Source organism: Oncorhynchus mykiss, chromosome 29, assembly GCF_057628025.1.
Source record: "Oncorhynchus mykiss isolate SJ-2025 chromosome 29, ASM5762802v1, whole genome shotgun sequence".
NCBI classification, from domain to species: Eukaryota; Metazoa; Chordata; class Actinopteri; order Salmoniformes; family Salmonidae; genus Oncorhynchus; species Oncorhynchus mykiss.
The window spans coordinates 36,301,717-36,322,500 of record NC_143050.1 but is presented as its reverse complement, the minus strand read 5'-3'; the positions used below and the strand labels follow the sequence as shown (position 1 = coordinate 36,322,500).

The window sequence follows — 20,784 nt, the reverse complement described above, 5'->3', positions numbered from 1 at the left end:
CTTTCCATCAATCTCTCCCTCTCTCCCTTTCCATCATCTCTCCCTCTCTCCCTTTCTATCAATCTCTCCCTCTCTCCCTTTCTATCAATCTCTCCCTCTCTCCTTTCTATCATCTCTCCCATTCTATCAATCTCTCCCTTTCTATCAATCTCTCCCTCTCTCCCTTTCTATCAATCTCTCCCTTTCTATCAATCTCTCCCTTTCTATCAATCTCTCCCATTCTATCAATCTCTCCCTTTTGATAAATCTCTCCCTCTCTCCCTTTCTATCAATCTCTCCCTCTCTCCCTTTCTATCAATCTCTCCCTCTCTCCCTTTCTATCAATCTCTCCCTCTCTCCCTTTCTATCAATCTCTCCCTCTCTCCCTTTCTATCAATCTCTCCCTTTTGATCAATCTCTCCCTCTCTCCCTTTCTATCAATCTCTCCCTCTCTCCCTTTCTATCAATCTCTCCCTCTCTCCTTTCTATCAATCTCTCCCTCTCTCCTTTCTATCAATCTCTCCCTCTCTCCCTTTCTATCAATCTCTCCCTCTCTCCCTTTCTATCAATCTCTCCCTCTCTCCCTTTCTATCAATCTCTCCCTCTCTCCCTTTCTATCAATCTCTCCCTCTCTCCCTTTCTATCAATCTCTCCCTCTCTCCCTTTCTATCAAGCTCTCCCTCTCTCCCTTTGATCAATCTCTCCCTCTCTCCCTTTCTATCAATCTCTCCCATTCTATCAATCTCTCCCATTCTATCAATCTCTCCCTCTCTCCCTTTCTATCAATCTCTCCCTCTCTCCCTTTCTATCAATCTCTCCCTCTCTCCCTTTCTATCAATCTCTCCCTCTCTCCCATTCTATCAATCTCTCCCTCTCTCCCTTTCTATTAATCTCTCCCTCTCTCCCTTTCTATCAATCTCTCCCTCTCTCCCTTTCTATCAATCTCTCCCTCTCTCCCTTTCTATCAATCTCTCCCTCTCTCCCTTTCTATCAATCTCTCCCATTCTATCAATCTCTCCCATTCTATCAATAATCTCTCCCTCTCTCCCTTTCTATCAATCTCTCCCTCTCTCCCATTCTCTATCAATCTCTCCCTCTCTCCCTTTCTATCAATCTCTCCCTCTCTCCCTTTCTATCAATCTCTCCCTTTTGATCATATCTCTCCCTCTCTCCCTTTCTATCAATCTCTCCCTCTCTCCCTTTCTATCAATCTCTCCCTCTCTCCCTTTCTATCAATCTCTCCCTCTCTCCCTTTCTATCAATCTCTCCCTCTCTCCCATTCTATCAATCTCTCCCTCTCTCCCATTCTATCAATCTCTCCCTCTCTCCCTTTTGATCAATCTCTCCCTCTCTCCCTTTCTATCAATCTCTCCCTCTCTCCCTTTCTATCAATCTCTCCCATTCTATCAATCTCTCCCATTCGATCCTTGCATCTCTCCCATTCTATCAATCTCTCCCTCTCTCCCATTCTATCAATCTATCCCTCTCTCCCTTTCTTCTATCAATCTCTCCCTCTCTCCCTTTCTATCAATCTCTCCCTCTCTCCCTTTCTATCAATCTCTCCCTCTCCCTTTCTATCAATCTCTCCCTCTCTCCCTTTCTATCAATCTCTCCCTCTCTCCCTTTCTATTAATCTCTCCCTCTCTCCCTTTCTATCAATCTCTCCCTCTCTCCCTTTCTATCAATCTCTCCCTCTCTCCCTTTTCTATCAATCTCTCCCTCTCTCCCTTTCTATCAATCTCTCCCATTCTATCAATCTCTCCCATTCTATCAATCTCTCCCTCTCCCTTTCTATCAATCTCTCCCTCTCTCCCTTTCTATCAATCTCTCCCTCTCTCCCTTTCTATCAATCTCTCCCTCTCTCCCTTTCTATCAATCTCTCCCTTTCTATCAATCTCTCCCTTTCTATCAATCTCTCCCTTTCTATCAATCTCTCCCATTCTATCAATCTCTCCCTCTCTCCCTTTTGATCAATCTCTCCCTCTCTCCCTTTCTATCAATCTCTCCCTCTCTCCCTTTCTATCAATCTCTCCCTCTCTCCCTTTCTATCAATCTCTCCCTCTCTCCCTTTCTTATCAATCTCTCCCATTCTATCAATCTCTCCCATTCTCTATCAATCTCTCCCTTTCTATCAATCTCTCCCTCTCCCTTTTCTATCAATCTCTCCCTCTCTCCCTTTCTATCAATCTCTCCCTCTCTCCCTTTCTATCAATCTCTCCCTCTCTCCCTTTCTATCAATCTCTCCCTCTCTCCCTTTCTATCAATCTCTCCCTCTCTCCCTTTCTATCAATCTCTCTCTCTCTCCCTTTCTATCAATCTCTCCCTTTCTATCAATCTCTCCCTCTCTCCCTTTCTATCAATCTCTCCCTCTCTCCCTTTCTATCAATCTCTCCCTCTCTCCCTTTCTATCAATCTCTCCCTCTCTCCCTTTCTATCAATCTCTCCCTCTCTCCCTTTCTATCAATCTCTCCCTCTCTCCCTTCTATCAATCTCTCCCTCTCTCCCTTTCTATCAATCTCTCCCTCTCTCCCTTTCTATCAATCTCTCCCATTCTATCAATCTCTCCCATTCTATCAATCTCTCCCTTTCTATCAATCTCTCCCTTTCTATCAATCTCTCCCTCTCTCCCTTTCTATCAATCTCTCCCTTCTCCCTTTCTATCAATCTCTCCCTCTCTCCCTTTCTATCAATCTCTCCCATTCTATCAATCTCTCCCATTCTATCAATCTCTCCCTTTCTATCAATCTCTCCCTCTCTCCCTTTCTATCAATCTCTCCCTCTCTCCCTTTCTATCAATCTCTCCCTCTCTCCCTCTTCCTATCAATCTCTCCCTTTCTATCAATCTCTCCCTTTCTATCAATCTCTCCCTTTCTATCAATCTCTCCCTTTTGATCAATCTCTCCCTCTCTCCCTTTCTATCAATCTCTCCCTCTCTCCCTTTCTATCAATCTCTCCCTCTCTCCCTTTCTATCAATCTCTCCCTCTCTCCCTTTCTATCAATCTCTCCCATTCTATCAATCTCTCCCATTCTATCAATCTCTCCCTTTGATCAATCTCTCCCTCTCCCTTTCTATCAATCTCTCCCTCTCTCCCTTTCTATCAATCTCTCCCTCTCTCCCTTTCTATCAATCTCTCCCTCTCTCCCTTTCTATCAATCTCTCCCTCTCTCCCTTTCTATCAATCTCTCCCTCTCTCCCTTTCTATCAATCTCTCCCTCTCTCCCTTTCTATCAATCTCTCCCTCTCTCCCTTTCTATCAATCTCTCCCTCTCTCCCTTTCTATCAATCTCTCTCTCTCCCTTTCTATCAATCTCTCCCTCTCTTCCTTTCTATCAATCTCTCCCTCTCTCCCTATCTCTCCCTCCTCTCTCCCTTTTTATCTCTCCCTTTCTATCTCTCCCTTTTCCTTTCTATCTCTCCCTCTCCCTTTCCCTTTCTCTCTCTCCCCTCTCTCACTTTCTATCACTCTCCCTCTCTTTCCCTTTCTATCAATCTCTCCCTCTCCCTTTCTATCAATCTCTCCTCTCTCCCTTTCTATCAATCTCTCCCTCTCTCCCTTTCTATCAATCTCTCCCTCTCTCCCTTTCTATCAATCTCTCCCTCTCTCCCTTTCTATCAATCTCTCCCTCTCTCCCTTTCTATCAATCTCTCCCTCTCTCCCTTTCTATCAATCTCTCCCTCTCTCCGTTTCGTATCAATCTCTCCCTCTCTCTCCCTTTCTATCAATCTATCCCTCTCTCCCTATCTCTCCCTCTCTCCCTTTTTATCTCTCCCTTTTCCTTTCTATCTCTCCCTCTCCCTTTCCCTTTCTCTCTCCCTCGCTCACTTTCTATCAATCTCTCCCTCTCTATCAATCTCTCCCTCTCTCCCTCTCCCTTTCTCTATCAATCTCTCCCTCTCTCCCTTTCTATCGATCTCTCCCTTTTCCTTTCTATCTCTCCCTTTTCCTTTCTATCTCTCCCTCTCCCTTTTCTATCGATCTCTCCCTTTTTCTTTCTATCTCTCCCTCTCCCTTTTCCTTTCTATCTCTCCCTCTCCTTTTCTATCTCTCCCTCTCCCTTTTCCTTTCCATCCCTCCCTCTCCTTTCCCTTTTCTATCTCTCCCTCTCCCTTTTCCTTTCTATCTCTCCCTCTCCCTTTCTTCATCCATCTCTCCCTCTCTCCCTTTCTTATTTGAACTCCCTCCCTTTTCCTTTCTATCTCTCCCTTTCCCTTTCTATCTCTCCCTCTCCCTTTCCCTTTCTATCTCTCCCTCTCCCTTTTCCTTTCTATCTCTCCCTCTCCCTTTTCCTTTCATCTCTCCCTTTTCCTTTCTATCTCTCCCTTTTCCTTTCTATCTCTCCCTCTCCCTTTTCCTTTCTATCTCTCCCTCTCCTTTCCCTTTCTATCTCTCCCTTTTCCTTTCTATCTCTCCCTCTCCCTTTCTATCAATCTCTCCCTCTCCCTTTCTATCAATCTCTCCCTCTCCCTTTCTATCAATCTCTCCCTCTCCCTTTCTATCAATCTCTCCCTCTCTCCCTTTTTATCAATCTCTCCCTTTCCCTTTCTATCTCCTCCCTCTCCCTTTCCCTTTCTATCTCTCCCTCTCCCTTTTCCTTTCTATCTCTCCCTCTCCCTTTTCCTTTCTATCTCTCCCTTTTCCTTTCTATCTCTCCCTTTTCCTTTCTTATCTCTCCCTCTCCCTTTTCCTTTCTATCTCTCCCTCTCCTTTCCCTTTCTATCTCTCCCTTTTCCTTTCTATCTCCCCCTCTCCCTTTCTATCAATCTCTCCCTCTCCCTTTCTATCAATCTCTCCCTCTCCCTTTCTATCAATCTCTCCCTCTCCCTTTCTCTATCAATCTCTCCCTCTCCCTTTCTATCAATCTCTCCCTCTCTCCCTTTTTATCAATCTCTCCCTCTCTCCCTTTCTATCAATCTCTCCCTCTCTCCCTCTCTCTTTATATCAATCTCTCCCGCTCTCCCTTTCCATTTCTAACTATCTCTCCCTCTCTCCCTTTCCATTTCTATCTCCCCCTCTCTCCCTTTCCATTTATATCTCTCCCTCTCTCCCTTTCCATTTCTATCTCCCCCTCTCTCCCTTTCCCTTTCTCCCTCTTCCTTTCTATCAATCTCTCCCTTTCTATCAATCTCTCCCTCTCTCTCCCTCTACCTTTCTATCTATCTCTCCCTTTCTATCTATATCTCCCTAACTCCCTCAACCTTTCTATCTATCTCTCCCTTTCTATCTATCTCTCCCTCTACCTTTCTATCTCTCTGCCTTTCTATCTATCTCTCCCTCTCTCCCACTACCTTTCTATCTATCTCTCCCTCTCCCTCTCTCCCTCTACCTTTCTATCTCTCGGCCTTTCTATCTATCTGTACCTCTCTCCCTCTACCTTTCTATCTATCTCTACCACTCTCTCCCTTTCTATCTCTCCCCCCCCCCCCCCTCCCTACCTTTATATCCATCTTTCCCTTCTCCCGCTCGTTCTCCATCTCCAGGTGACGTTCACCAAGAGGAAGTTTGGCCTGATGAAGAAGGCGTACGAGCTGAGCGTGCTGTGTGACTGTGAGATCGCCCTCATCATCTTCAACAGCACCAACAAGCTGTTCCAGTATGCCAGCACCGACATGGACAAGGTGCTGCTCAAGTACACCGAGTACAACGAGCCTCACGAGAGCAGGACCAACTCTGACATCGTGGAGGTGGGGCCCACACAGTTTATTTGCAGACTGATTCACGAACATGGTTTCCCAGGTCTAATAGCAGATTAGATATCTGATTATAAGTACATGTTCAGTTTGTTGAATTAACAGTGGAATTCAGCTAGTCTGATGGTATTTTGTGACATTCGGTACTCAGGCCTGTGTGTGTGTGTGTGTGTGTGTGTGTGTGTGTGTGTGTGTGTGTGTGTGTGTGTGTGTGTGTGTGTGTGTGTGTGTGTGTGTGTTGGGCTCGTGGCCCACGGCTCAGGGAGGCTAATGTGTGCAGGTCTGAGTCGGCCAGCCTGGAGTTACTTAACGATGTTAAGGAACAAGGTGTCCCCTCACAAACACACACACGTCCAACATCCCCATTCAACCCTCTTCAGGGCCACCCAGCGGACCATGGTCCATGTGACAGAGGTTAAGGAGGTTTTAGGGATCAGAGTTCACAGGATAGGTGTGTTGGATTCCGGTCTGGAACGGTGGCAGGAATCCGGCTTGGAGGAATAGTCGGTGTGGTCTTATATAGGATCCTATAAAGACGGGGAGAAGGAGAGAGAGAGATCAGTGAAAGATGTGCGTTCCCACACAGGCCATGAGCCTCCCATTGGGAGTAGTGGGAAAACCGAGCTTGGTAGAGTTTTGGTAGAGTGCAGAAGGGGGTGGGGATGTTAAATGTGTGGGAATGGGGACTTCTAGCACTGCAGAACGCTGGGTGGGGGGGGGGGGTGGGAGATATGCAGCTCAGTTTTGGGACTATCCCATGTGTTCCATTGTACCCCCGGGCAAACTAAATCAACCAAGCACAGCTAAAATACTCCACAGAGTTTCACATTTGAGCCCGATCTGGAGGTTATGTGTTGACGTGTCAGTGTTGTATAACGTGGTGTTTTGCCTGATAGCTGATGTTGTAACGTGGTGTGAAGGTGGGTCAGGTCTCCCTCTTCACCTGTCCTCCACGAGGCCACCTCATGGTTAGTCTGCCAGCCCCGACAGGAGCAGCATATCATTTACTGTTAATCTACTGTAATCCACCATAATCCCATCACACTCAATTACTGTAATCTCAATATGCTCCTTCTAATCCCTCTCACCAAGCTTCAACTCTCCTCTCCCTTCATCTCTCTTCTCCCCATCCCTCCTCTCTTTTCCTCCCCCTCCCTCTCTTCCTGGCTGACATGGTCACCTCTAGTCTGTAGTCTATCTCCTGGGGACAAATAAATGAGGACTGGATATTTCCCTCCTCTTTCTGTCTCAGTTCCCTTTCCTTCTCTCTCTCCTCTCTCACTTTCAAGCCTCTCTATCGCTCCCTCGCCCCTTCTCCTTCTCCCTTACCCTCTATGCCAATTTATTCCCTTCCAGATTGTTTGTGTTCCGTCTACCTATCAGCCTCTCTCTATCCCCCCCCCCTTCCTCTACCTTTTCTGTCCCTGTCCCTCCGTCTCCTGCGCGCCAGTGTGTTTGGTTAGTTCAGTCTTGGCAGGGCCAGTCATTCTAACTGGTTTCCCGTCCAGCTCTCTTACCACAGAGTTGATAGAGACACTGTGACTTCACGCACATGCATGCCAGTGCATTCCTGTGCTTTGAGTTGTGTGCTCTGTTTGTGTGTGTGTGTGTCTGTTGTTGGTGCTCTTAAATGTTTTCACCTGCAAATATGCTGCTGTCCACATGGCTCACACCACAGACACAGAGCGCAACAATCTAGAGACCGACTACCAAAGCGAAACAGAGATGACCCCGACTCAGTCTTTTTACTGGAGTGTGTCCTGTCCATAAATTGGTAGTGACTTTCAATATACTATAACAACATACGGGTGTATTTCTCAGCATCTCACACAGCTCCTGTGCTTTGTATTGGTAACTCATGACCTAGCTGTGAAACCTTGTGAGCCGTAGAACTATCTGCCTGACAGGAATGGAGCAGAATAGAGTCTCCTTGTCTGGGTTTCTTTCCCCAATAATGAGGGGAGGTGTGTGTGCGCGTTCCTGTGTGTGTGTGTGTGTGTGTGTGTGTGTGTGTGTGTGTGTGTGTGTGTGTGTGTGTGTGTGTGTGTGTGTGTGTGTGTGTGTGTGTGTGTGTGTGTTGGAGCTTGCTGGATTTGTTGCTCGTGGATCAGGATCATGGCTATAAATAACGGAGAATCTTCTGCATTCCTCACCCCCTTTTCTACTAACCCTATTTCGCTCCATTCTGTGGTGTGTGTGTGTGTGTGTGTGTCGCAGATTGAAAACAGCTGAAGCTCTCAGTGAGGCTCGTCAAAAAGAACACACAAAACACACACACAGTCCCAGTGGTTACTCCAGCTCTCTTTGTGTAGTCAATTCCTTCCTGTTAAATGCCTGGAAACCAGCAGCAGGCTAAAAATAGACGGCTGCTGCTAAGAATAGCCTCTCTGGGATGTGCGTATGAGTTTATGTGTGTATGTGTGTGTGTGTTGTATGTGTGTGTGTGTGTCTTGGCGGGCTGGCAGACATGAGGAGAAATAGAGGGGTCGTGTAACTTGGTCAAAAAAACGTTAGATTTCATCTCATTTTAACATTCTGTCATAAATAGCACATGTCCAACTTCATAAAAATACAAGTTTTCCTATCTCAAGAGTTTATATAAAAAATTAGAATAACTACAGTAAGTACCTATTATGTTCCAATAAGGTAACAGGGTTGACTGTAACAGGGTTGACTGTAACAGGGTTGACTGTAACAGGGTTGACCATTTCACCTTAAATCATGTTTGTTGTGTGCAATTGAATGGAAGCTTCACAATAAATTTGAAAAAAATTAAATTGCCAATGTTTTTTTGCCTGTCTATCTATGAGTAAGAGGGTTGAAGTGTTTTCCAACACAAAACAACAGCAAAAAGAGTCAAACCAGCTCACCTGCTTTTTACACTATGATTTGACTATTTATTAGATGTTCAATGTTTCTTTAGATTTAAAAAATAAATACAAAAAAAATGAATCTTTTCACCTTATTAATACGAGAGTTCAGTTCACGTAAAAGGGTTGACCTTAAACTGAGGGGACAGTACGCAAATGAATCACTATGAAATAAATGATCATCTCATGAATAACTTTGTCAAAGCAACAAAATAACTAGGGCTTTACAATGAAGGTGAAAACCAGTGCAGTCAAAAACTTGATTTCCCCGCGTCTTATATTTATCTCCACACTGTGAAGTTGGAATAACTCCTGTGAAAATGACCATGATGCTCTTTATTGTAAGAGCTGTTTTGAAAAGACAATGTCAGCCTGTTTTGGTGGGATGGAGTTGTGGCCTGCCCGGTGACAGCAGGTCGTTATCAATGAAACTCCACAATACGGTGCCGAGTGTTTGATTTGGCTGCTGAGGGGCAAGGAGACCACCAGCTCGGATAAAACCATTGACAAATAAGTGCTGTTTCAAAATGAAAGTTAAATAAAAGCTATAAGTATTTGGTTTTAACATCATCACCTCTTAATTAAACATCATATTCAGAACTGCGCATTTCCGATTATTCCACCTTTAACTCTACCATCGGAGTTATACAACCATTCACTGCATTCTTTACATGATCAGTGCACATCGATTGATCATGTCATTTCAGACACGTGAGGGTAGCCTATCACTTTGACATATAACTAGCTAGCTAGCTAAGCAAACAACACGTGTCATTTAGCTTGCTTCGTCACAGATGAGGCTTTTGGAAAGCGCTTGACATCGGCAAGTCCTCGCCCTGGTAAAGTTGCCGGTCAGACTCCTGTCATCACCGCTATAGTCAGCAGCATACCACCCTGCATCCCACTGCTGGCTTGCTCCTGAAGCTCAGCAGGGTTGGTCCTGGTCGCTCCCTAGATGGGAGACCAGATGCTGCTGGAAGTGGTGTTGGAGGGCCAGTAGGAGGCACTCTTTCCTCAGGTCTAAAAAAAATAATATCCCAATGCCCCAGGGCAGTGATGGGGGACATTGCCCTGTGTAGGGTGCCGTCTTTCGGATGGGACGTTAAACGGGTGTCCTGACTCTCTGTGGTCACTAAAGATCCCTTGGCACTTATCGTAGGAGTAGGGGTGTTAACCCGGTGTCCTGGCTAAATTCCCAATCTGGCCCTCATACCATCACGGTCACCTAATAATCCCCAGTTTATAATGGACTCATTCATCCCAGCTCCTCTCCCCTGTAACTATTCCCCAGGTCGTTGCTGTAAATAAGTATGTGTTCTAAGTCAACTTACCTGGTAAAATAAATGTAAAAAATAGATGGCAGGCAAGTCAAACAATATTTACATATAGCCATCTAGTTTATCCCCTGAAAGTTAGCTTGTTAACTAGTTATTATTGACGTGATCTGTCATCAGCTAGCCAATAGTGAGAAATGTCATCAGGACGCCCTCGCGTGTCTGAAATGACACGATCAGTTCCTTGCTGTATAACTCTGATGATCGAGCAACGTTTCTTTCATGTGAATGATGGGAAATGTGTAGTTCTGACTATGGCCTTTGAGAGGTGATGATATTACAAACAAACACATTTATTGAACAATCCATTGAAAAACGGCGCACAGCAGGCAAATCGAACCGCTCTGCGCCATATTGTGATGTTGATAGAACACTAAGAAGGAGAGGTCCTGACCTCTCTGCCACGAACAGTTCGTCTTCAGTTTCCCCCTCCCCAGACCACTCCCAGGCAGTCATAGCAAAATTCTTTCCCTATAAATTGGTCTTTGCTTTTTGACCATTTTTATATCAGAGGAAGTTACTTCATTGTTACCCAGAAATTATTTTATATTAAGATTTTTTTTTAAACAGTTGCATTGGACCTTTTAAGTGGGTTAAAATCTTTGCGTGAGTGTGTTGAGTGTGACTGCATGTGTGTGCGAGTGCGGTCGAAATGTCCTCCTGTTGGGTTAGGAGAGGTGAGATGTTGTGAGAGTTGCACGTCATGTTCCCTGGCACACGAAGAGCTGCCTTGCACTCTGTGCCCTTGTAATTATGGCACATGCCATAATTGATATGGAAGTGGTTGGGAGACCAGACCACCCATAGGGGAGAAAGAACAACAGGGAGTAGACGGAAAAAAACAGAGAGAGAGAGAGAGAGAGATTGAGGTGCTGTAATGGTTTTGACTTGAGGTTGGTTTTTTTGTTAGCAATGCCAGGTAGGTTGTGCCTACCAGTGAAAATACTGATTTCTCCTTTTCGTTTGACAGGGAATGAGTTTAGGGTGGGTTGAAATGGAGGTAGGGTGTTCAGTGATCTCTCTCTCACTCTCTGTTCGCTCTGTTTTACTTCTCTCCTCTCTCTCTCTCTCTCTCTCTCTCTCTCTCTCTCTCTCCTCTCTCCTTCTCTTTTCTCTCCCTCCTTCTCTTCTCTCTCAGCTGTCTCCCCCCCCTGAGCACCTATAGTCAGCTGTGCACTCAACCACCTACCACATTCACCTCTCACACGCACGTACACGCGCATGCACGCACACGGAACACAAATACGCACCTCTCTCACCACGCACACATGCTGCTCTCAAGGTTACACATTACGGGCTTGTGTGTGCCAGGGCTGTGTTGAGCCCTAGTATGGAGAGTCATGCGTTCTGAAATACAGAGTACGAGTTCTTCACTTTCGTCTCTTTTCACGTGTGTACTGTCATATCAATTTTGTCTGGCTGATGTGTTATTTCGTCAGTCATGGGCATAGTGTGTGATTGTGGGGTGGGGAGGCGAGGCGAGAGAGGTATGGGGGAGGGAGTAGCAGAAGGGAAGTGAGGGGTGGGGGCAGGGAATGGGCATGAGAGAGACAGAGAGAAGGGACAGTGGGGGTGAGAGGGACGGGGAGTGTGGGGGGTGGGGACTGGGGTTGAGGGGTGCTCTGGCTGCCATAGAGGCAAAAAATAGCCATCTACGGCCATCCCTCGGGCACAGAGCTGTGATTGGCTGAAGCCGGGCTCAGTCACTCCCCCTCCTCGTGTTGGCCAGTGACAGGTGGGCATGACTGGGCAATATGGTGTTGGGCCTGCCACAAAAGGTGTGTTGTGTGTGTGATAGCTTTTTTGGTCTAGTGATAGGCCAGTGTTAGGCCGTAACGTGCTGAGATATGACAAAGTTGAGACAAACTGCATACACACACACACACACACACACTGGGCAAAAGCATCCCAGCTCCATGAACATTATCAGCAGTGATAAGAGAGGCTTGCTCTTTTCATTACCCCCCCCCCCCATTTTCTCCTCTCATCTCTCCAAATCACTGTCTACCACCCCTCCTCTTTCAGCCCCTCTCCCTCTGTTTCCTGTACTTTTTTCCTCTCACTTTGTCTACTCTCCCTCTCTTCTAAACTCACACTGTAGTTCAATGAGACTATTTGTCTAGCATGTGTTATAGCGCCTCTTGGTGGCAGTCAAGGGGGCTGCAACACTTCAGAGCTCTAGAGTAGCTGTTGTGGTTTAATCACTGACTCTCTTTTTTTGTAACAGTGGCATTAATAGACTCTCAAGCCATTTGCAGAGTATCATTAACATTTGTTCTCTCTCTCTCTCTCTCTCTCTCTCTCTCTCTCTCTCTCTCTCTCTCTCTCTCTCTTCGTACTCTCTCTCTTGTACTCTCACTCTCACTCTCTGTCTCTTTCTCTCTCTCTCTCTCTCTCTCTCTCTCTCTCTCTCTCAGACTCTACGAAAGAAGGGTCTAAATGGCTTTGACAGTCCCGACATCGAGGCAGACGACTCTGCTGGTCAGAGCCCCGAGTCAGAGGATAAATACCGCAAGATCAACGACGATATCGACCTCATGATCAGCAGACAGAGACTCTGTGTAAGTGCTAACTAGAATTGTGTGTGTGTGTCCACTCCTACCACTTCTCCATTTTCCTTGCTAACCCTGTCGTCTCTTTGTCTCTGTCCAGCAGGCTCTCCCCCCCTCTAACTACGACATGGTTGGCTCCATCCAGGGCCAAAATAACAGCGGACTACTCTACTCTCAACCTGGGGTGGGGGGTTCCTTAGGAAACCACAATCTGCCGCCCCTCTCGCACACACACCCCGGGCTGCAGAGGAACAGCATGTCGCCTGGACCCCAACACACACACCGACCCCCCAGCGCTGGAAACGCAGGAGGGATGATGGTCTCGGAGCTGTCTAACGCCGTCTCTAACACTGGTGAGTTAACTATCGCGATGCACCCACATTTTTCAGTGTGATGGTTTATGCATCTTGGGTAAAACAAGAAAAAAGGACACTATTCTCCTCTGCCCGTCTCCTAGGTAATGGTAGCTATGGTAACCACCGTCACTCTCCGGGGCTGCTGTCTCCGGGATGTGTGGCCAAAGGCATGCAGGCCAAGACTCCGCCCCTGATGACCTCCATGACCCTGAGTGGTAACCGCAAGCCAGACCTCCGCACGCTGCTGCCCCCTGGCAACAAAAACAACATGCCCTCAGTTGTGAGTGATCTCCTCTTTCTCCATCTCTCTCTCTCTTTCGCCCCCCCCCCCCCCCCCCAGACAGATGTAAAAACACTTACCTGACCCCTCTTGAACAGCTCCTCACACTCTAGCCCACACCGTACACTCAAACACTAATATGAGTTGTATTGCTTTTCAACGCTGCCAGTGCGAGGATTTTGACATGATGCTGGTGAGTGGTGTGACATCACACTAATGGACAACATGTAGAAAGTTACACTGAATATCTGTTTGTATGTCTAGAAGGAAATGGAGATCCACATAAGTGTGTTATTGTTTGTTGTTTTCTTCCAGAACCAGAGAATAAATCACTCCCAGTCTGCCCAGTCTTTGGCTACTCCTGTGGTCTCCATAGCAACACCTACTCTGCCCGGGCAGGGTATGGGAGGGTACCCCTCTGCCCTCTCCACCTCCTATGGCACAGGTATGCAATCCACTTATTCTCTCTTCCTCCTCCCCTCCTCCTCTTCCTCCTCTCAAAATCACTGCACCGCATTAGGAATAGGAAGGCATTAGGAATAGGAAGGCATTAGGAATAGGAAGGCATTAGGAATAGGAAGGCATTGGGAATAGGAAGGCATTAGGAATAGGAAGGCATTAGGAATAAGAAGGCATTAGGAATAGGAAGGCATTGGGAATAGGAAGGCATTAGGAATAGGAAGGCATTGGGAATAGGAAGGCATTGGGAATAGGAAGGCATTGGGAATAGGAAGGCATTAGGCATAGGAAGGCATTGGGAATAGGAAGGCATTGGGAATAGGAAGGCATTGGGAATAGGAAGGCATTAGGAATAGGAAGGCATTAGGAATAGGAAGGCATTAGGAATAGGAAGGCATTGGGAATAGGAAGGCATTAGGAATAGGAAGGCATTGGGAATAGGAAGGCATTAGGAATAGGAAGGCATTGGGAATAGGAAGGCATTGGGAATAGGAAGGCATTAGGAATAGGAAGGCATTGGGAATAGGAAGGCATTGGGAATAGGAAGGCATTAGGAATAGGAAGGCATTAGGAATAGGAAGGCATTGGGAATAGGAAGGCATTGGGAATAGGAAGGCATTGGGAATAGGAAGGCATTAGGAATAGGAAGGCATTAGGAATAGGAAGGCATTTGGGAATAGGAAGGCATTAGGAATAGGAAGGCATTAGGAATAGGAAGGCATTAGGAATAGGAAGGCATTGGGAATAGGAAGGCATTAGGAATAGGAAGGCATTGGGAATAGGAAGGCATTGGGAATAGGAAGGCATTGGGAATAGGAAGGCATTAGGAATAGGAAGGCATTGGGAATAGGAAGGCATTGGGAATAGGAAGGCATTGGGAATAGGAAGGCATTGGGAATAGGAAGGCATTGGGAATAGGAAGGCATTGGGAATAGGAAGGCATTAGGAATAGGAAGGCATTAGGAATAGGAAGGCATTGGGAATAGGAAGGCATTGGGAATAGGAAGGCATTGGGAATAGGAAGGCATTAGGAATAGGAAGGCATTGGGAATAGGAAGGCATTAGGAATAGGAAGGCATTGGGAATAGGAAGGCATTAGGAATAGGAAGGCATTAGGAATAGGAAGGCATTGGGAATAGGAAGGCATTAGGAATAGGAAGGCATTAGGAATAGGAAGGCATTGGGAATAGGAAGGCATTAGGAATAGGAAGGCATTGGGAATAGGAAGGCATTAGGAATAGGAAGGCATTAGGAATAGGAAGGCATTGGGAATAGGAAGGCATTGGGAATAGGAAGGCATTGGGAATAGGAAGGCATTAGGAATAGGAAGGCATTGGGAATAGGAAGGCATTAGGAATAGGAAGGCATTAGGAATAGGAAGGCATTGGGAATAGGAAGGCATTGGGAATAGGAAGGCATTGGGAATAGGAAGGCATTAGGAATAGGAAGGCATTGGGAATAGGAAGGCATTAGGAATAGGAAGGCATTTTCGATTTGCCCACAAGGTTTGCAACCTTTCTCCCCACTCCCCCTGTGTAGAGTACTCTCTGGGTGACCTGAGCTCTCTGTCAGGCTTCGGAGGGAACGGCTCTGGATCAGTTCACCTGGGATCAGTAACAGGCTGGCAGCAACAACAGCTACAGAACATGCAGCACTCAGCACTAGGACACATGGGGTGAGTGTGTGTGTTTGTGTCTGTGTGTCTCTGTGTGTCTTTTCCTCTGAGTGTGCTTGTGCTTGGGTAGTTCCTCTCCCTCTTTCTAACCACTATCGCTCCTCTCCTCCACCAGAAACCTTTGTCAGAACTCCAACCTCAACCTCCAGAACGTCCATCAGAACCTTCACATCAAGTCAGAGCCCGCCTCCCCGCCCAGAGATCGAGGCATCGGATTTGTCAGCGGAGGGATGGGGGCCGTGCCCCAGGGCTACCTAACAAATCAAGGCCAAGCCGAGTCAGGGCGATCTCCTGGCGACAGCCTATCCAGCTGTGGGAGCTCATACGACGGCAGCGACCGCGAGGATCACCGCGGAAACGACAACTTCCTGCTGCGCCCGATGTCCAATCAGGAGGAACGCCACAGCCCGTCCGTCAAACGCATGCGCCTATCAGAAGGCTGGGCTACATGATGAGGCCCGCCCCTGATGATTCACTGAGGGGGGGGGGGGGGGGGGGGGGGGCTTGTGTAGAGTTACCTTTAGTGTTACCCTGACTATTATTAATCCTGTGTCCAAAACGGCACCCTATTCCCTACATAGTGCTCTTGCCAAAAAGTAGTGCACTTTATAGAGAATAGGGTGTGATTTCAGATTTGGCCTATATTCTTCTTGTGCAGAGTGAGAGTGTTACACTATAACAGGGACATTATATACAGGAGTGTGTGTGTGTGTGTGGGGGGGTTATAATAGAGACATAAACTGTGTCTCAGATGGCGCTCTATTGCCCATGTAGCGCGCTACCTTTGGCCAAAAGTAGTGGCACCGCATGGGACATAGGGAGTTACTTGAGACGGCAGTGACATGCAAGGAGTGAGGGTTGATATGGAGTGGGGGGAGTCTGTGTGGGAGGGTGGGGGGTTGCAATTTCTTGCGTTGTGTGTTTGTGAGGGAGGGAATAAGTCAATGAATATGTACACTATGTAAACTAACTAAGAAAAGGTTGAAGATGTCTGGTACTCTGTATGGCCAAGCTACTGGTGAGTTCAGTAATATACTAGGAGACACAAGGACAGGCACTGAGGAGTGGACACGTCACGGTGGATTTGTGTGTGTGTGGATGAGTGTCTACGTGTGTGAGTGTGTGCACACTGGTGTGTGTGTGTGTGTGTGTGTGTGCCATGTACTACCTAGGCCCGGTCTGCAGCTGGCTGACTAGCAGACAGATAGTGCGAGTGTTCACTACCACTCGTGCATGTTGCAGGTTCAACGTATTCATGTATATAACGAGGGAGGGTAGGCAGAGAAAGAGAGAGAACGGGACAGAGTGACAAAGGCAGGAAGAAAGAGAGAGATGGAGGGGGGGGGGGACAGATGGAAGTGAAAGAGAAAGACAGAAAAGAAGAGAGCGACAGAGGGAGAAAGAGACAGCGAGAGGAGAGTGATAGGGGGAGAGAGGAAGAGAGACAGGGAGGAAGCCATTGTGCAACAGGTTGCACAGAGCTGGAACAAAAAGAATAAGAAGTCATTCTAATATTCAAATTCTACGGCTGGAACCCTGGACAACTAGAATATCTCACTTGACGTGGAGAAGCGTGGGAATCGTAGTTCAATTCAGCCATATGCTGACCAATATAATCTGGGTCGTATACAGTACGGTGTTACTCATCCAGATATACAATACAGTTTGCATTGTATAAGAAATGCTTCGTTTAGTCAATTGAGATTGAGCCAGTGTGTGTGTGTGTGCGTGTGCGTGTGTGTGAGATAGCCTTGCCTGTTTTAGCAGCCGGCGAGGCAAAGCCATGGGGAGGAAGGGGTGTGAGTTTAGACAGACAGAACTCCTAAAGCCATATTATAAGATGGTTAGCTGCACATACCAGTGGTTTCCTCTTTATAGTCTCCTGTTTTTTTTTAAAAGTATATTCCTTACCTAATTCTATAAAATAATTGTACAAATATTTTTTAAAACGTCTGTGACATTACGGATGCCTATAGTTCTATTTAAAAAATAATGACAACATTGTTCAAATCTAGATCAAACCTTGTTTTTCTTCACAGTGGGGGTTATTGTGTAGCTGTGTGCAGGTGGACATATTTTCTATCCATCTCGAACATTCAGGGAAATTTTTAGTTAAACCTTCTCAACCCGCCAACGATGTTATGTTAGCCTGATAACACATTCTTTAGGAAGGGTTGCTTGGACACCCAGATCAAGCCTTCCCCTGGACTAAAAATGCTCGCTAAATGGAGAATCTCCATTGAAGGCGTGTGTTAATCCGGGAATAGGCCTCAATTGGGGTCTGGAAGATCTAATCTAAGGCTGCAGAGTCAGTGTAATAGACAGAGAAATGGCTGAACTGCTGCCTCTCCTCCCGTCAGATATTATTACGGAAAACACATAGGAAACCCACCTAGAAGCATAACTTCTGACTTTGAAAGTCACATTTGTTCCATTTTGCCAGGTTGCAATACAATACGATACTGACTGATGTCAGTAGACTACAAGAGGGCGGAGCCCCACAATGGGTTATAGACTAACCAACAGCCTGATGCTATCCCGTTCACCTAACTCATCAGAGCTACTGTTTTCCTTTTCTTTTCTTTGTCTTCGATATTAGAATTATTTGCCTGTACTGCTCAAATCTGTCATTTACATGTACCTCAAAGGTACCCCACACATTTTCATAGCATGTTGGTTTCGAGTGGGATTCTGAGAATGTTGTGTAAATTCTATTAAATGAACAATAGATCTACTCCATGCAAAACCCACTTTTTAACTATAGAATGTGAATGCTTTGTGAAAGAATTAGGACTTTACATCTCAATAATGTCCTTCTGTATCTAAGTTAGGATCCTTGGATGATCTGGCTATAATGCTCTATGTTGGATTCTGTTCTTTTAAATTGACTTTATACAACTGCATGGCCTTGGGTAGTGCACTCAGAGAGTGTGTGTCGTTAAGGCCTCCTAATCCAGACGGGGAAGGTTTGGGCGCGGCAGAAGCAGGCCTTTGTCGCCACTTGAAGACAACATGTTTCTCACTAAAGGAAGGGAGCAAACGTCTGTACTTCTTAGCCGACGGAAGTAAACATGTATTTTCCCGCACGGGCGATGAATTAAATGGTATTTTGCAGTCAAACTCAGTAAATATACAGGCTCTTTACTTTTAAACACGTCTCTGTGTGGTTTGTGTGACTCCTGTTTCTGTTCCTCCGCTTTGGCCACATTCTCCTCTCTCTGTCTCTCTCTGTCTCTCTCTGTCTCTGTCTCTCTCTCTGTCTCTCTCTCTCTGTCTCTCTCTGTCTCTCTCTCTGCCTCTGTCTCTCTCTCTCTGTCTCTCTCTGTCTCTCTCTGTCTCTGTCTCTCTCTCTGTCTCTCTCTCTCTGTCTCTCTCTGTCTCTCTCTCTCTCTCTCTCTCTCTCTCTCTCTCTCTCTCTCTCTCTGTCTCTCTCTGTGTCTGTCTCTCTGTCTCTCTCTCTGTCTCTCTCTGTGTCTGTCTCTCTGTCTCTCTCTCGGTCTCTCTCTGTCTCTCTCTGTCTCTCTCTGTCTCTCTCTGTCTCTCTGTCTCTCTCTGTCTCTCTCTGTCTCTCTCTGTCTCTCTCTGTCTCTCTCTCTCTCTCTCTCTCTCCTCTCTCTCTCTCTCTGTTTAGTTACTTATCCATTTGACTTGTGGTGAAAGATAAAACTAAGGTCAAGAACTATTTCTAATACTTTATCACTGGGTACACAAAGGTATTGGTGTTTCATAAACATGTCCTGTCAAGTGAAACTGGTTCTAGAGAAGGACCAAACTTTAAGTCAAGTTTTTAGACATATAAATACACTGGAAGACTCTGTTTTAGCCTAAATTATATAGGGTAGAGATCAGAGGGGGCTGGTGGGAGGAGTTATAGGAGGACAGGCTCATTGTAATGGCTGGAGTGGCTTGAATGGAACAGAGTCAACCGTGGTTTCCATATGTTTGATGCCGTTCCATTGATTCCATTCCAGCCATTACAATGAGCCTGCCCTCCTATAGCTCCTCCCACCAGCCTCCTTTGGTAAAACAATCTATAAACCAATCTGAAGAGTTTGTCGTGTGTGACAATCTGGCCTGTCTGGTTCTTGGTAGACACTGAGTGTACAAAATATAGCTTTTTCCATGATATAGACTGACCAGGTGAATCCAGGTGATTCCTTATTGATGTCACTTGTTCAATCCACTTCAGAACCTCCATCCGTCTCTACCAGGGAGACAGGTTAGTGGACTCTGACCCTGTTCAGATGACAGACACAGCAGAGCAGCATCACTCTGATCGTAACACAGTCAAAGACTGGACACACTTGACAGCCTCAGAGTGGAGTACAGACCTGTCAGAGCTGATCTATTTCCCTGTGTAGGGAAAGTGGAGATACTTGGAGACCAGAGATAATGGGGAAGACAGACATGTAGACATGTAGCAGTGGACAAGGTAAGAGTTGGTGAGTTCAGTGCCATCACTGTGACAGAGAATGTGTCAGGGGTCTTGGCCTGGGCATCCCGTAGTTCTGTCAGCAGACAGAAACTCAGACAGTCTGACCTGGCGATGACCGGCGGAGGCTGTAGAGGGACGTCCTATGCTCTGCTACAGACCAGAGGACAAATAGGAAGGACAGGAGGAGTGGGCCTGGCTGCTAACAGAGGGGGATGAGCGTGTTGGCTCCAAAAAACAACCACACACACACACACGCGTCCTGCAGAGCCCGAGTGTGTGCCGTCTATGGAGAGAGAGAGAGAGAGAGAGAGAACCCAGCGAGGAAACAGTCATTCCTCATGCAGGTACAGTACAGCTATGTTGTTAATCACACCAATGGAATCATGTCCCAGTTCCACTTTGTAAGGATCTGGTTCAAAGCCGGAAGATACATTTCCTTTTTTTTCTTTTTGCAAAGAAAGAGATTTGTCCATCTCAATGTACTTGACGTCATTTTGAAATGACAGACTTTTACAGACAGGGCTATTTTTGACATTGATAACATTTCCCGACATTTCTTGTCTCTTTACTCTCAACAGCTGATGTGACTCTGGACCGTCATACAGTTCACTGTAGTTTGATGTTGCCTGACGATGGGAGGACAGTGAAACCAGGAGATGAGACGAGTGTCCCTGATAATCCACAGAGCTTTAATGAGATTCAGGGGGTGTCCTGGCCAAAGATGGCTTCTGCTCTGGACGACACCTCTGGCAGGTGGAGGTGAACAAACTCCGGTTGTCTACTCAAAGGAAAGATATGGAAACGTACTCTCCAGAGAAGGTTTACTTTTTTCTTTGACTCCTGTCTTTACGACCTCATTACTGTCTTTTTTCAGCATGCCCTTATACCTCAGAGTATTGGGTGTATGTGGAGGTTGAGGAGAGGTGGGTCTCATTTTACAAGTCCAGGGCTCTACATCTGCACTTTCACTGACTTCTCTGAGAGAGAGAGAGAAGATCTACCCCCTGGTTGAAGTGAATGGAGAAGGCTTTGTGATCCAGGAGCTGAGATAAAGTCCGGGATGGGCGCTGGGGAGGGCAGAAATGATCTGGCAACTGGAGGGCTACTGGGTTCACATCCCCAAGACATCTCCCTACTGTTGGACAAGGTCCTTA

At 46.4% G+C, this 20,784-nt stretch overlaps 1 protein-coding gene across 5 annotated transcripts in view; it reads left to right on the top strand.

Moving 5' to 3' along the window:
* Positions 1–18,347, top strand: part of mef2ca (myocyte enhancer factor 2ca) — a 34,738-nt gene extending 16,391 nt beyond the window's left edge. For 2 of the 5 annotated variants that reach the window (XM_036967244.2, XM_090227103.1), the window contains 7 exons: positions 5,460–5,663; positions 12,291–12,434; positions 12,529–12,778; positions 12,883–13,061; positions 13,377–13,506; positions 15,060–15,195; positions 15,311–18,347. In XM_036967244.2, coding sequence (XP_036823139.1) covers positions 5,460–5,663; positions 12,291–12,434; positions 12,529–12,778; positions 12,883–13,061; positions 13,377–13,506; positions 15,060–15,195; positions 15,311–15,647 — 1,380 coding nt within the window. In that variant the 3' untranslated portion in view covers positions 15,648–18,347. Of the gene's footprint in view, positions 1–5,459; positions 5,664–12,290; positions 12,435–12,525; positions 12,779–12,882; positions 13,062–13,376; positions 13,507–15,059; positions 15,200–15,310 lie in introns of those variants that run through there. The other 3 variants (XM_036967242.2, XM_036967243.2, XM_036967245.2) reach the window with 2 other exon arrangements.
* The last annotated feature ends 2,437 nt before the right edge of the window (positions 18,348–20,784 follow it).